This window comes from Cyprinus carpio, chromosome A20, assembly GCF_018340385.1.
Source record: "Cyprinus carpio isolate SPL01 chromosome A20, ASM1834038v1, whole genome shotgun sequence".
Classification (NCBI taxonomy): Eukaryota; Metazoa; Chordata; class Actinopteri; order Cypriniformes; family Cyprinidae; genus Cyprinus; species Cyprinus carpio.
In genome coordinates this window covers 6,635,803-6,648,799 of record NC_056591.1, presented here as the reverse complement: position 1 = coordinate 6,648,799, position 12,997 = coordinate 6,635,803, and the positions used below count along the sequence as shown (strand labels likewise).

The window sequence follows — 12,997 nt, the reverse complement described above, 5'->3', positions numbered from 1 at the left end:
AACTTCTCTCTTTCCTAGTTTGCATAAAAATTTAATAAAAAATAATGATTTTTTTATTTTTTTTATTTTATTATTTCTTAAACATTATTTATGTATTTATTCATTAATTCGTTCTTTTCAAACAACAAAACTCCTTACCTTTACATGAAGGAATAATAATAAAAATGAATCTATTCAAATAATGCCAAGCCAAGCCCTTCCACAACTTAACACGCTAGATTCCATATAAATTTCAACATGTTACATAATTAATTACTAATGGTAACAATGCATTATAACACAAAGCTGTTTAAACTGGTTGGTTGTTAGGAGGAGACTTGAAGCGTGGGTGGATCTCGCACATCAGGTTCTAGAGCGAGTGGTTTTTAAGGGTTTTCCTGGAATGCGTATTCACAGGATTCTCTCTCTTTGTTTATTCGTGGACTTGTGCAATTTGCAGAGTCTTAGAGACACCTCCGGCATGAACAGAAGCTGGATTATGACTCAGTGTTCAAGCAAAGAACAGGTCTACCCCAATTTAACACAGCCCACGCGCTGATCTTTAAAGTGTTGTCAAACTAAGAATAGTGGGTCAAACTGTCATCCCACACCTGGACCTCCCAAAACTCCCTCCATTCAGAACAGAACTAAATCCTCTGCATATGCATGAAAACATAGACTGAGGCTGAAAAATAATTGCACACATACCACACATTCAGTTAAGTAACACCAATATGGACTGTAGCCAAATTTTCCTATTGGAACAGTATGTGCATTCAAGTTCAAACTTGTATGTTTAACATTTCAGGGAATGTTCTTTTAGTACATTCTGTGAATCTCCATTAGCTGATATCCAGCTTAGGAAACAATGGTTGGAATTCGTAAGCATCGTTTCAATTGCTTCATAACAAAGCAAGCAGAGCGCTACAGACACCCATCTTGACGTATGTCACGGTATCGCCATAGTGACATAAGTGCTGTTGGTAGAAACGGTTGCTATGTTATGGCTCCTCCTTTATGTGAACAGAGCTACAGTGGTTTCCAGTGCAAACGTCAGGTGAAGAAAGGTACAGTAGACAGTATCACACTAATTCTTTATTTACTTGGAGTTTCCGGGTTTTTTTTACTTGGACAGTCCATCTGTCTTGCTCTGTTTGAAGAGGTGGAAACGAAACCAGACAGATACTGCAGTTCATGCCTTTGTTCTCTACTGAAAAGAATACAAATGCATATTTTCTGTCATGCAAATAAGTGTACATTAGTTTCACTGTAACACGATTTTTTTTTTTCACGAAGTTGTATATAAAACAAAGATTATTTGAAACTACTTTCTATTTCAAAATGTCATGTTTAACTCAAAGCGCTATTTGAAGGTTTTTTTGTAATTATTTGTGAAATTTACTAGCAATTTCGGAGGTAAAATTGTTAAAATTCCAGTCTTCAGTGTTTGACTGGTTTCATTTTGTTTTAATGCTATCATGGAAAATACTAAAAAGATGGTGAAGTATGATGGTTGCCACTAGAAAATGTATAGGGGGAGCCCCAGAAAAAAAGTGCAGGGGAATATGGTGGACCCCACAAATCTGCATCATGTGGAACATTGAGGGGCCTTCCATGTGGGATGTTTCACTTCAGTTACTTAAACTGACTCAGCCCTCTTCACATTCATATATTAATTCTGAAAAAGGTTCAGAATTTTGTAGAACACCTTTTGCACTGTAAAAAAAAAAAAAAATCACCTTTGCATCATAAGGAATTAAAGACTGGCCCCAAAAGTATTTAAACATTCACATCATCACTTATAATGTCTGAATATAAACAAGTGGCTTTTGCAAGCAAACAAATTATGTTTTTAAATAATACATTTTTTATGTACTAGGATATTTCCTTTTCCAAAGTTTTTGTAATGACATGCAACCATTGATCTTTATTCTAATTTTCCCTTTCATTTAAAAAAAAAAGGAAATCAAACAGTGATTCTCAGATACAGAATGTGTGTCAAGGTGATTTTTAGTAGATGTCTGAAGTTCCCTGTAAGTCCCCACATGTGTCCTAAAGCAGGATAACCACATTAACCACATCTTCAACTAACATTTACCAACCTGAAAGTTTCCATATATATATATATATATATATATATATATATATATATATATATAGGTGTATTTTTTAAAGAAAAAAAGTAATGCAATGCAAGTTTCCCAGCAAAAAAAAAAATAAAAAATAAATAAAAAAAAAAAATATATATATATATATATATAATATATATATATATATATATATATATATATATATATATATATATATTGCATAATGCAAAGACATTCGCTTTTTGGGGTCACTGTACCTCAGTATAAAAACGAACAAACAAGCAAAAAATAATGTTGATATCAAGAGCTATTTCTAGCTGCATATATATTTCCTGCAGCATTATCAATAGTCCCCTCTCATGACTCTCATTCATGATCTCTTGTCATTCATTTTCCCGTGAGTTTGGCCTACTGCGTATCACCAGGTAGATTCTAATGTGTAATAGGAAAATTCAGATTTTCATTCTTACTTCGCAGAGTCATCTTGAGGGAAATTCTCTAAATAAAAGCCCGCTACGAGTTCCCCTTTTTAAGTGTAGTCAAGATAGTTGCTAATGGAAATCCCCAGATGTGAATTATGGAACCGAGGCGTAGCTATAAAAGCTCGTGCGCCGCCCTCTCTGCACACTTCACACACAGCGAGCGTCGCGATGGATGTACACAGAGCTGGCATGATCAACTTTCGGGATTGTGATATGGATGAAATGGATATGAAAACCAGGAAAATGCAACCCTGCGAGGATCGCGTCGACAGCGGCGTGGATTCTCTAAAGGATGAAGAGTATAGGAAAATTGTGGAGGAAATGGAGACTTTGTCTTTGCCTGGTCCGAGTGTCAGTAAGGGGATGTGTGAACCTTGGACAGAAGTTGTAACTGAGGACGGAGACACGTAAGTGTAACTTGTTTTTTTTTTTTTTTTTTTTTTGTAAGGATAATGGTTTGCACGTTTCCAAGCAAAAAATAAAAAATAAAAAAATAAAAAAAAAATTGTGGCAGAAGTGGTGCAGATATTGACCCATTTAATGCAACTTGCAACAGCTGTGGCTAAAATCTGTTTCAGAGTTGTGGTGGTCTAAAAATAGTTGTTGATAACATTCATTTAAATAATGCATTACTATTCCCTTCGCTCGATAAAAACGATACAAGTAAAATATTTTTTATTTATTTATTTTATTGGGACCAACTTTGCATATTTGCCTCTACAGTTATAATTGTAAAAAAATAAAAAATAAAACATACCTTAACTAACTTTTTAGGGAAGTTATGCAAATAGTTATATTTGCGGAATATCGCTGAAGTGCGGAAGTAAACAAATCTCGTTTTGGAGCAGCGCCCAAAGTGGGAGGAGCTTGAGAAACAAAGTGCGCAGGCAGGAAAGTCCCTGGCGCGCGGCCAAGCGCAGATAATGTATCAGCCACACTGGTTGGAAATAACCTTCAAAACTCCATTCTTGCGAAACGGCCGCCTGCTTGTACTGTGTGTGTCTGCTAAACCACATCCTCTGAGCGTGTTCTTAAAATATTTTCTAAAAAAAACCCTCCCACTTTATTTTCCAGGTATCTTCACCTTGCCATCATTCAAGAGGCGGAAGATTATGCCATCCAGATTATCAGACAGTGTCAGAACGACCCCTTCTTGAACAGACAGAACAACCAAAGAGAGGTAATTGAACTTTCACAAAGAGCTACTCGCCTCAAAAACACAATTCACACCTCAAAATAAAACCTTATTTTCCAAACCTGACTAACATCCAAATCCATCCGCAGACTGCACTGCACCTCGCCGTCATCACAGATCAGCCACACATGGTGGACAGACTGCTAAAGGCCGGCTGTGACCCCCGGCTGGTCGATCAAAGTGGAAACACGGCCCTCCACATCGCCTGCAAAAGAGGGTCACTAGCTTGCTTCTCAGTACTGACTCAGATTCAGACCCAGCATCTGCACTCCATTCTCAGCTTCCCAAACTACAGCGGTACGTCATAGTTTTGAGTAATAAAGCAGTTTTTGAAGCAATGCCCTTCTTTTTAGCAAAACACAAAAAACAAGTGTCTCCATATAAAAGTCGTGATTTTGAGTACAAAAGAGTGCCGCTTTTAAAGTACCATCCTCGTTTTTTATTACAGGACACACGTGTCTCCATATAGCAGCAATTAACAACTACCTCTCAATGGTGGAGAGTCTGGTCCAGCTCGGGGCAGATGTAAACGCAAAGGTACGGTATAAGTTTAAAACCCTCTGCAGCTTCATAAATGACTCTTATATATGCGTTTTAAGAGAACTAATGTGTGATTTCTTGTGTTCAGGAGCAGTGTAGCGGCCGTACGTCACTCCATTTGGCTGTGGACCTGCAGAACCTGGATCTGGTGCACACACTCATCGCTCTGGGAGCTGATGTTAACAGTCTAACCTATGGAGGATACACACCGTACCACCTGACCTTCGGCCGACAGAACAGCGAGATCCAGAGGCAGCTTTACACCCGGACGGCCCAAGAGCTCAGGGCGATGCCAGAGAGCGAATCAGAGGAGAGCGATGAGGAGTGCTTTTCTGATGAAGATTGTGTAAGTTTCCTAATAAACTTGAGGAATATAATATATAACAATAAAAAAAATATATATGCACACAACTATATTATTTATATTAACATTTCTTTTAAATTTTTTAACAGATGTATGATGACATCCAGTTCTGTGGGAGATAGTCTGGCCCTCAGGACAACAATCCCCATAATGCACAACAGCGAAGGCTGTAGGTACTGTCTCAAGGTCTGGGACGGGGTGTGCCATATCCCAGGATGTCAATCCCTTGACGGGACTCCGCAAAAGTGGAGAAGAAGAGCTGAACCCTTCCTGGGGGCATGATAGCGGTGGTGCTGTTAACCATGGAAAGAGCCCCAGAGATAGCTGGACCAAAACCTTTACTAATATTTTTGAAGCCAAAGAGTTGGGAAAATTTGTATATTTTGTGAATATATAGAGATATATTTTTATATTTGTAAATATGTGAAATGAAACACTTGTCAATAATGTGTATAGTCTATATATTACACTATGAAAATATTTTTACATTAAAAACAAAAGAAATGACATTAATTCTGAGTCTGGGTGTTTCTTGTATTGAATGTGCTGGACTGATTTCAGAAGGCTTGGAAATTTTCTGAGTTGTGAAACTTGTGAAAGAACATGTAAACCCCTGTAGTGGTGGGAATACCAGCCCATAGGGTTTGTTCAGAAAAAAAGCCCTCTGTGTGTACAGTAACCGTATCATTTCCTTTCTGGAAAACATGAGTCACGTAGATGCGTCACTATAGTTTGAATAAAATTCCTTGGGTCTGCTAAAGTGGAGTGATGAATATCTGACTCACGCTCAGTATGAAGTTCCCCACAAGAAAGAGAAATGAACACCCGACCACTAAAAGTGTGAGGTTTATAAGCATTACATTTTCATTGCTAGGATTTCATTATGTGTGTGACCATCCATAAAACTCATGATGGATCAGTGCAATTTTTAGATTGTTCAGATCGCCGCCTAATTCAAAGTCATAGCGTTTTTAAAACGGCATTAGTCATGTTTCTGGAGACGGATGAGCCAGGAATCACGCATTTTAGGGAAATTCCATAGCTTTGTTCTCCTGACAGTGAATAGCATACTGTTAAAACCATTGGAAAGATTTGAGTATATGACATGCATCATAATCATCTTCATCACTGTCACATGGCGAGAGGTGAATTCCAACTTCATTTCAAATATGTGAATATACAGTTGCTTCTCAATAAATTAAAATGTTGTGGAAAAGTTCATTTATTTCAGTCATTCAACTCAAATTGTGAAACTCATGTATTAAAAAATTTCATTGCACACAGACTGACGTAGTTTAAGTCTTTGGTTCTTTTAATTGTGATGATTTTGGCTCACATTTAACAAAATCCACAAATTCACTATCTCAACAAATTAGAATATGGTGACATGCCAATCAGCTAATCAACTCAAAACATCTGCAAATGTTTCCTGAGCCTTCAAAATGGTCTCTCAGTTTGGTTCACTAGACTACACAATCCTGGGGAAGACTGCTGATCTGACAGTTGTCCAGAAGACAATCATTGACACCCTTCACGAGGAGGGTAAGCCACAAACATTTATTGCCAAAGAAGCTGGCTGTTCACAGAGTGCTGTATCCAAGCATGTAAACAGAAAGTTGAGTGGAAGGAAAAAGTGTGGATGAAAAAGATGCACAACCAACCGAGAGAACCGCAGCCTTATGAGGATTGTTAAGCAAAATCGATTCAAGAATTTGAGTGAACTTCACAAGGAATGGACTGAGGCTGGGGTCAAGGCATCAAGAGCCACCACACACAGACGTGTCAAGAAATTTGGCTACAGTTGTCATATTCCTCTTGTTAAGCCACTCCTGAACCACAGACAACATCAGAGGCTTCTTACCTGGGCTAAGGAGAAGAAGAACTGGACTGTTGCCCAGTGGTCCAAAGTCCTCTTTTTCAGATGAGAGCAAGTTTTGTATTTCATTTAGGAACCAAGGTCCTAGAGTCTGGAGGAAGGGTGGAAAAGCTCATAGCCCAAGTTGCTTGAAGTCCAGTGTTAAGTTTCCACAGTCTGTGATGATTTGGGGTGCAATGTCATCTGCTGGTGTTGGTCAATAGTGTTTTTTGAAAACCAAAGTCACTGCACCCATTTACCAAGACATTTTGGAGCACTTCATGCTTCCTGCTGCTGATTAGCTTTTTGAAGATGCTGATTTAATTTTCCAGCAGGATTTGGCACCTGCCCACACTGCCAAAAGCAACAAAAGTTGGTTAAATTACTATGGTGTTGGTGTGCTTGACTGGCCAGCAAACTCACCAGACCTGAACCCCAGAGAGAATCTATGGGGTATTGTCAAGAGGAAAATGAGAAACGAGACCAAAAAATGCAGATGAGCTGAAGGCCACTGTCAAAGAAACATGGGCTTCCATACCACCTCAGCAGTGCCACAAACTGATCACCTCCATGCCACGCCGAATTGAGGCAGTAATTAAAGCAAAAGGAGCCCCTACCAAGTATTGAGTATATGTACAGTAAATGAACATACTTTCCAGAAGGACAATAGTTCACTAAAAATGTTTATTTTTATTTTTTTTATTGGTCTTATGAAGTATTCTAATTTGTTGAGATAATGAATTGGTGGGTTTTTGTTAAATGTGAGCCAAAATCATCACAATTAAAAGAACCAAAGACTTAAACTACTTCAGTCTGTGTGCATTGAATTTATTTAATACACGAGTTTCACAATTTGAGTTGAATTACTGAAATAAATGAACTTTTCCACAACATTCTAATTTATTGAGAAGCACCTGTATATATAGCTCAAAAAGGCTGCATTTATTTGATAAAAAAAATACAGGAAACAGTAATATTGTGAAATCTTATTTTCTTTTTGAATATATTTTAAAATATAATTTATTCCTGTGATGTAAAGCTGTATTTTCAGCATCATTACTCCAGTCTTCAGTGTCACATGATTCTTCAGAAATCATTCTAATATGTCGATTTGCTGCTCAAGAAACATTTTATTATTATTAATGTTGAGAACAGTTGTGCTGCTTAAAAATTTCATGGAAACTGAATCCTTTTTTTCAGGGTCCTGAATTCGGAAAAGAACATTTAAAATATATATCTTTCCTAAAATTATAAACATGTTATGCATCCTTGCTGAAGGTATTAATTCCTTAGTCTGATTATTTTCTGATCTTCTTATCAAACATGTATCCGTGGATCAGATTTACTAGGAGAATTCCACAGAAATGATTCATATTTGTTCATATTTTCAGTCACACCACAAAATTGTGTAGTATCTCATTAAGGAAAAACACTTTGTAAACTACAGAATGAGGGCGAGTCAGCTCATCAGTGTGATTAAACTCAAAAGCACGTGTTTGACGTTCCTTGCGTGATAATCTCTAGTCTACCCTAATCGACTCTTTTGTTACAATTAAATTGATCAAAGTCCACAAACAATGGCACGGAATGAAAAACATGTTTGTGAAAGATTTCCCTGTTGTGAAATCAACTCGGGAAAACACAGGATGTAGCGAAAACAAAAGATGTGCATGATAGGGACTCCCCCAGTAAAAGATTCACTCCTGAAATGTCCTGCTATATGAGAAGAAAAATAGAAAGGAAGAGAGCAGGAATATTTTTCTCAAAATGTATTTAATGGAACAGGGAATTTACATGAGAACAAAAGCTCTGAACAGGATCCTACGTATCTCAAAACTGTGAGCAGCACCTTGGAGATCTCAGTCCCTCTCAGCCAGACACACCAAATGAGTGTCCAACTCTGACTCTGACAGAATCCTGGAACAGAGCAAATGACCAAAACCGTGAAAAATATAATTTGTAAAGCATGCTTTGATTGTAATACGCATCTGGCATGTGTGACACGTCAAAAGTGACATAAATGAGGCATGTTGCATCATTTGACAAATATCAATACTGAAGGCATCGACTGTCTTTCTAGAAGTGATTTTTCTGTAGAACAGAGTGCAGATCTCTCCGTGTAGATGGTGAACACGGTTCTTCCACCCACCTGAATTTCGGATCCTCTGCTGTGATGACGCCTACCTCCAACTCAGACGGCTTGAAATCGATTGACAGCACAGTTGATAAACAAGTGATCGCCGTCTGTGGATGGAAATGCTTTATTAGTCCAAATCTACTTATTAAATTAAATGAAACAGACAGATAATTAAATGGATTTAAAATAGATTTTTGGCTTCAGGATGTATAAAAAATAACTAGCAAACATCCTAAAATCAAAAATCCCTTTTAAAGTAGTACGTTGTTAATATAACCTTTCCTTGTTTTAAAGATTTCAAAATATATAGATTAGCAATACTGTTTACAAAGAAATTGTGTAATAAATCAGGAAGCATATATAACCAAACCTTACTGTAATATCTTTAACTACATTAGTGAGCAAAGCAAGTTTAGAGGAAGCTGATATTTCCACTCCAAAGAAACGTGACCAGACACAGATCTACTGAACACCTTGGGGCCAGTTGCTGAAATGTACAAAAACTGCTCAGAAAAGTAAAGTTAGTTCTGAGAAAACTTTTAGCATTATCAGCTGAATCATACCACTTGGTTTGTCATTTTGTCAACTGACGCAATGACATTGATACAGTTTAAGTGTGTCTGAAAAAAAATTGGGTGCCACAAATACACATATACATAAACATCTGTTTTAATTCACTGGGTTTTTTATTATATCAGTGATAAATAGGACACATTATAGAAGCAAATGTGCTGGAACCTGAAGTTTACATGACAAAAATAAAACCATTCCCTTCAGAATCTTGTTAACATTAAAAGATTAGTTCACTTTCTGATCATTTATCAACAGGTTGAAGGTCCTAATTGCAGTTTCAGTGCAGCTTCAAAGGGCTCTACATGATCCCAGCTGAGGAATAAGGCTCTTATCCAGCCAAACCATGGGTCATTTTCTTAAAAAAATTAAAAATGTATATACTTTTTATGACCACAAAATGCTCTTCTTGCAGTAGCTCGACCTCACGCATTACATAGTCAGGTTGGAAAGGTCACGTGTGACGTTGGCAGAAGTACCGACCCAGCGTTTACAAAGCAAACGTGCAAAGAAAGTAAAACGTTCTTTGCAAAACAACAATGTCGGACAATTTTTAAGTCGAGGAAAAAATGAGATGGAGTTTTTCCAACCCTACCTTTTTGAACCGGAGTACACAGAGGAAGAGCTAACCACGTGTGACCTTTCCAACATGATTATGTCATGCGTGAAGTCACGGACACGCATCGTGGAGTTAGTGCAAGATGAGCATTTGTGGTTAAAAAGTATAAACATATTTATTTTTTTAAGAAAATGACCGATCGTTTCACTAGATAAGACCCTTATTCCTCGGCTTGGATCGTGTAGAGCCTTTTGAAGCTGCACTGAAACTCGTTGATCCCCACTGAAGTCTATTATATATGAAGAAAAATCCTAGAATGTTTTCCTTAAAAACCTACATTTCTTTGCATCTGAAGACAGAAAGACATGTACATCTTGGATGACATGAGGGTGAGTAAATGATCAGGAAATTTTTATTCTGGAAGTGAACTAATCATTTAAATTATGAGCTGATGTTAGCAGCTGGAATCAATTTTGATGAAGCTGTTATCAAAAGTTTTCTTGAATTCTGAATTTTTAAAAGCGATCGCACCTCAACTGTCTGCTCAAAGGTCCAATCGAATTTCTTCTTCACTTTTTTCTCCAGGAAGCTTGTAGCCTCTGTCTGCTTGACACCTGCAGCCGTGGCCTTGAACCCACAGTAATAACCTGCTGGGTCACACTTATACACCTGTGGCCCGAGCTCCTCATCTACACCAATTACAATCATGCCTGGAAAAGATACAAGACCACAAACGCTATACATTTTATTTATTTGTATTTTTTTTTTTTGCAAAGCATGCAACATTTATTGCCATGGCTTTTTGAATTTAAGACTTTCCGCTCTGATTTAAGGCCTTTCTAAATTAGAAACGTTTTGGCACAAAAACCTTGAAAATCAGAGTGAAAAATTCACCAAAAAACATGACATGCCCCCTTTAAACTACTTCATGTGTGCGTATGTAATTTAGCAAGTGTTGACTTACAGCAGCCGAGCGGCCTCATCTCTGCATTCTGCGTATAAACCTGAGAGATGTCAGCGATCCTTTTACAAAGCATGTCTACTGGAATCTCATAACCATACTTGTACTTCCAGTTGGCCGCCTCATACCGAGCTCGCTGCACTTGAGACCTGCTGTCAGCTGAATGCAAAACACAAGCCATGAATGAGCGCATCAGATCCAGCAGACACGTGAACATGACTGTGTGGATGAGATCTGTACCTGTCATTCCTGACATCACGCAGCCGATGTTCTCTGTGATTCTGAACAAGTGTGTGACAGTGGAAGAATCCAGCAGCTTGTCCTGGAAAACACAGATTGTTTTGATATCACCAGCCCCACTGGAACTGAACTTACCAGTAACATTAATAAAAGTCACCTTTTCCACCATTAGTTCTGCGTGTTTACACCACAGAGAAGACATCCCAGCTTGGAAATTCAAATGAATGTTAGAATGCATTGCTTTACTTGTGGGCAAACGGTCAAATTGCATCATCGTTTATTTCTCAAGTCAGTGAAATGCGGCTGATTCTGAAAGATGTTTCTCAGACGCCCCGGCCAAATTTCAGTGGAAAAAAGGGTACATGACAGCAGACTTACTGGGACTTTTTTCTGTGTGACGACTACTGCACAGTCTTTCCCCCGAACAGCAACTGATGTCAGACCACCCTGGTTTATGGCCTTGAATGCATATTCTGTAAAAACGTAAAGACATTATTTAGAAGGTTAAAAGTTACTTGCAAAGCTTGGCACATTTCTCTAACAGCTTCAACTCTCAATACAAAAAAGAAAGAAAGAAAGAAAAATGGTTTGGAGATCCAAAAAAAAAAAAAAAAAATAATAATAATAATAATTATAAATGTTATATAAAAATAAATAAATAAAAACTGCCTCTTAGAAAGAAATTTAATATTTTACCAATATGCTTTAACAATGTACTAACTACAGTAACCACAGGAGTTTCGGGTTTTGTGTATTTTACAGTTTTTTATTATTATTATTATTTATGCACCTGATAGTACCGTGCTATTTCAAATATATGTTGTTGTTGCCAAGTTGTTTACATAATTGTTCAATAGAATTGTGACAAACTGACCAAAACTGCGGTATTTTGGCGGAAACCGCGGTTGCCATGGTAAAGTTTGGTAAAGAAAACACAAACCGCCTCACCTTCATCTGTATCAATACACACCACTGCTGCATTTGACCAATTACCATCTGCTAATGCTAACGGTCTCGCGACTAGACTAAACAGGGCTTTATATAAAAGAGAAACCCCACACATACAGGTAGGAGAGGTTTTCTGTGACAGGATAATAACGCTGTGAGTTGACACTAGCAGCTGTGTAAGAGACTGAGTGTGAGCTGCTCTGGAGGAGACATGACTCTGCACTAACAGCTCTCATTCAAGTCTCTTAAAGCCGTGCGTACTCACCTACTTGATAAAGTCTTCCCTCCGGAGAAAAGATGGTGATGTGACGGTCAAACCCCGCGCTAGAACCCCGGGACATGTTTCTAAGAAATTTATTAACTGTACAATTGCTGAAGTATTGCAGGCTACACAGAATAGCAACATGCAGAACGAGTGACCCGGATGCAGTGGATAGTTGTTCCGGGTCAGTATCGGACTCGATACTGTCATTTTTTTGATAATTAAACAGTTTTGCATTTAAAGAAATGTTATATAATGTGTATTTACTTTCTCTGTTTACAAGACTCGCTTTTGTCTCGCTCATTTTATTTTTTATTGTTTTTAACCGTACTGGCTAATAGTCTGTAATATTAGTGAAATAAAAGGCCACATAAGTGAACTTAAAGAGAGCAGGTATACTCTTAACACACTTAAACAGACTTATAAACAGTGCATTTTGTGAAAATGTCAAATTAAATAGTTTTACTGTAAAGTACATTGTTTTAATTATCATGCAATAATGTGTTGAACAAAAGTAGGCTACCTGATTATAATTTAACTATAGTATGTAATTATATATTTTATTTGAAGTTGATATATTTTAAATGTCCTAAATTGCAACTTAATCATTACAAATTGACATTACAATATGTGTAGCCTATTACATTTTTTGTTTACCATAAATGCTTGTCAGTGGCCACATTTGGGAGTACAATTTAACCATATTTTAAAGACAATATAAATAGCCTAATTATTAAAAATTACATCTAAATAAAAAGTCATTTTTAAGCTGGTCAAAAAAGCACTCAAATAATTGCGTTTTGTATAAATTTCTA

At 37.3% G+C, this 12,997-nt stretch overlaps 2 protein-coding genes across 3 annotated transcripts; one reads left to right on the top strand and one right to left on the bottom strand.

Annotated features, from left to right (window-relative positions):
* The first annotated feature begins 2,686 nt into the window (after positions 1-2,686).
* Positions 2,687-5,163, top strand: LOC109052560 (NF-kappa-B inhibitor alpha-like). Its single transcript, XM_019069980.2, has 6 exons — positions 2,687-2,958; positions 3,626-3,731; positions 3,836-4,043; positions 4,195-4,283; positions 4,375-4,632; positions 4,740-5,163. Exons 1-6 carry the CDS (start codon positions 2,720-2,722, stop codon positions 4,770-4,772), a joined length of 933 nt encoding a protein of 310 aa, XP_018925525.1. The 5' UTR covers positions 2,687-2,719; the 3' UTR covers positions 4,773-5,163.
* Positions 5,164-8,259: 3,096 nt separating this feature from the next.
* Positions 8,260-12,329, bottom strand: LOC109097841 (proteasome subunit alpha type-6). 2 transcript variants are annotated; one of them, XM_042777490.1, is made up of 7 exons: positions 12,186-12,329; positions 11,351-11,445; positions 10,973-11,054; positions 10,736-10,891; positions 10,303-10,481; positions 8,655-8,749; positions 8,260-8,422 (listed from the first exon to the last, which is right to left on the bottom strand). In XM_042777490.1, the coding sequence occupies exons 1-7, from the start codon at positions 12,259-12,261 to the stop codon at positions 8,365-8,367; spliced, it is 741 nt and encodes a 246-aa protein (XP_042633424.1). In that variant the 5' UTR covers positions 12,262-12,329; the 3' UTR covers positions 8,260-8,364. The 2 variants fall into 2 exon arrangements, with proteins under 2 accessions (XP_042633424.1, XP_042633423.1); XM_042777489.1 differs by lacking the exon at positions 12,186-12,329 and adding an exon at positions 11,921-12,081.
* Between the last annotated feature and the right edge of the window lie 668 nt (positions 12,330-12,997).

Coding starts and splice junctions, on each gene's coding strand:
- LOC109052560 (XM_019069980.2), top strand. CDS start 2,720: ATGGATGTACACAGAGCTGGCATGATCAACTTTCGGGATTGTGATATG. Junction 4,284..4,374: donor GGGCAGATGTAAACGCAAAG/GTACGGTATAAG, acceptor TCTTGTGTTCAG/GAGCAGTGTAGCGGCCGTAC. Junction 4,633..4,739: donor GCTTTTCTGATGAAGATTGT/GTAAGTTTCCTA, acceptor ATTTTTTAACAG/ATGTATGATGACATCCAGTT.
- LOC109097841 (XM_042777489.1), bottom strand. CDS start 12,035: ATGTGTGGGGTTTCTCTTTTATATAAAGCCCTGTTTAGTCTAGTCGCG. Junction 10,892..10,972: donor CGTGATGTCAGGAATGACAG/GTACAGATCTCA, acceptor TTTTGCATTCAG/CTGACAGCAGGTCTCAAGTG. Junction 8,750..10,302: donor CCTTTGAGCAGACAGTTGAG/GTGCGATCGCTT, acceptor TTCCATCCACAG/ACGGCGATCACTTGTTTATC.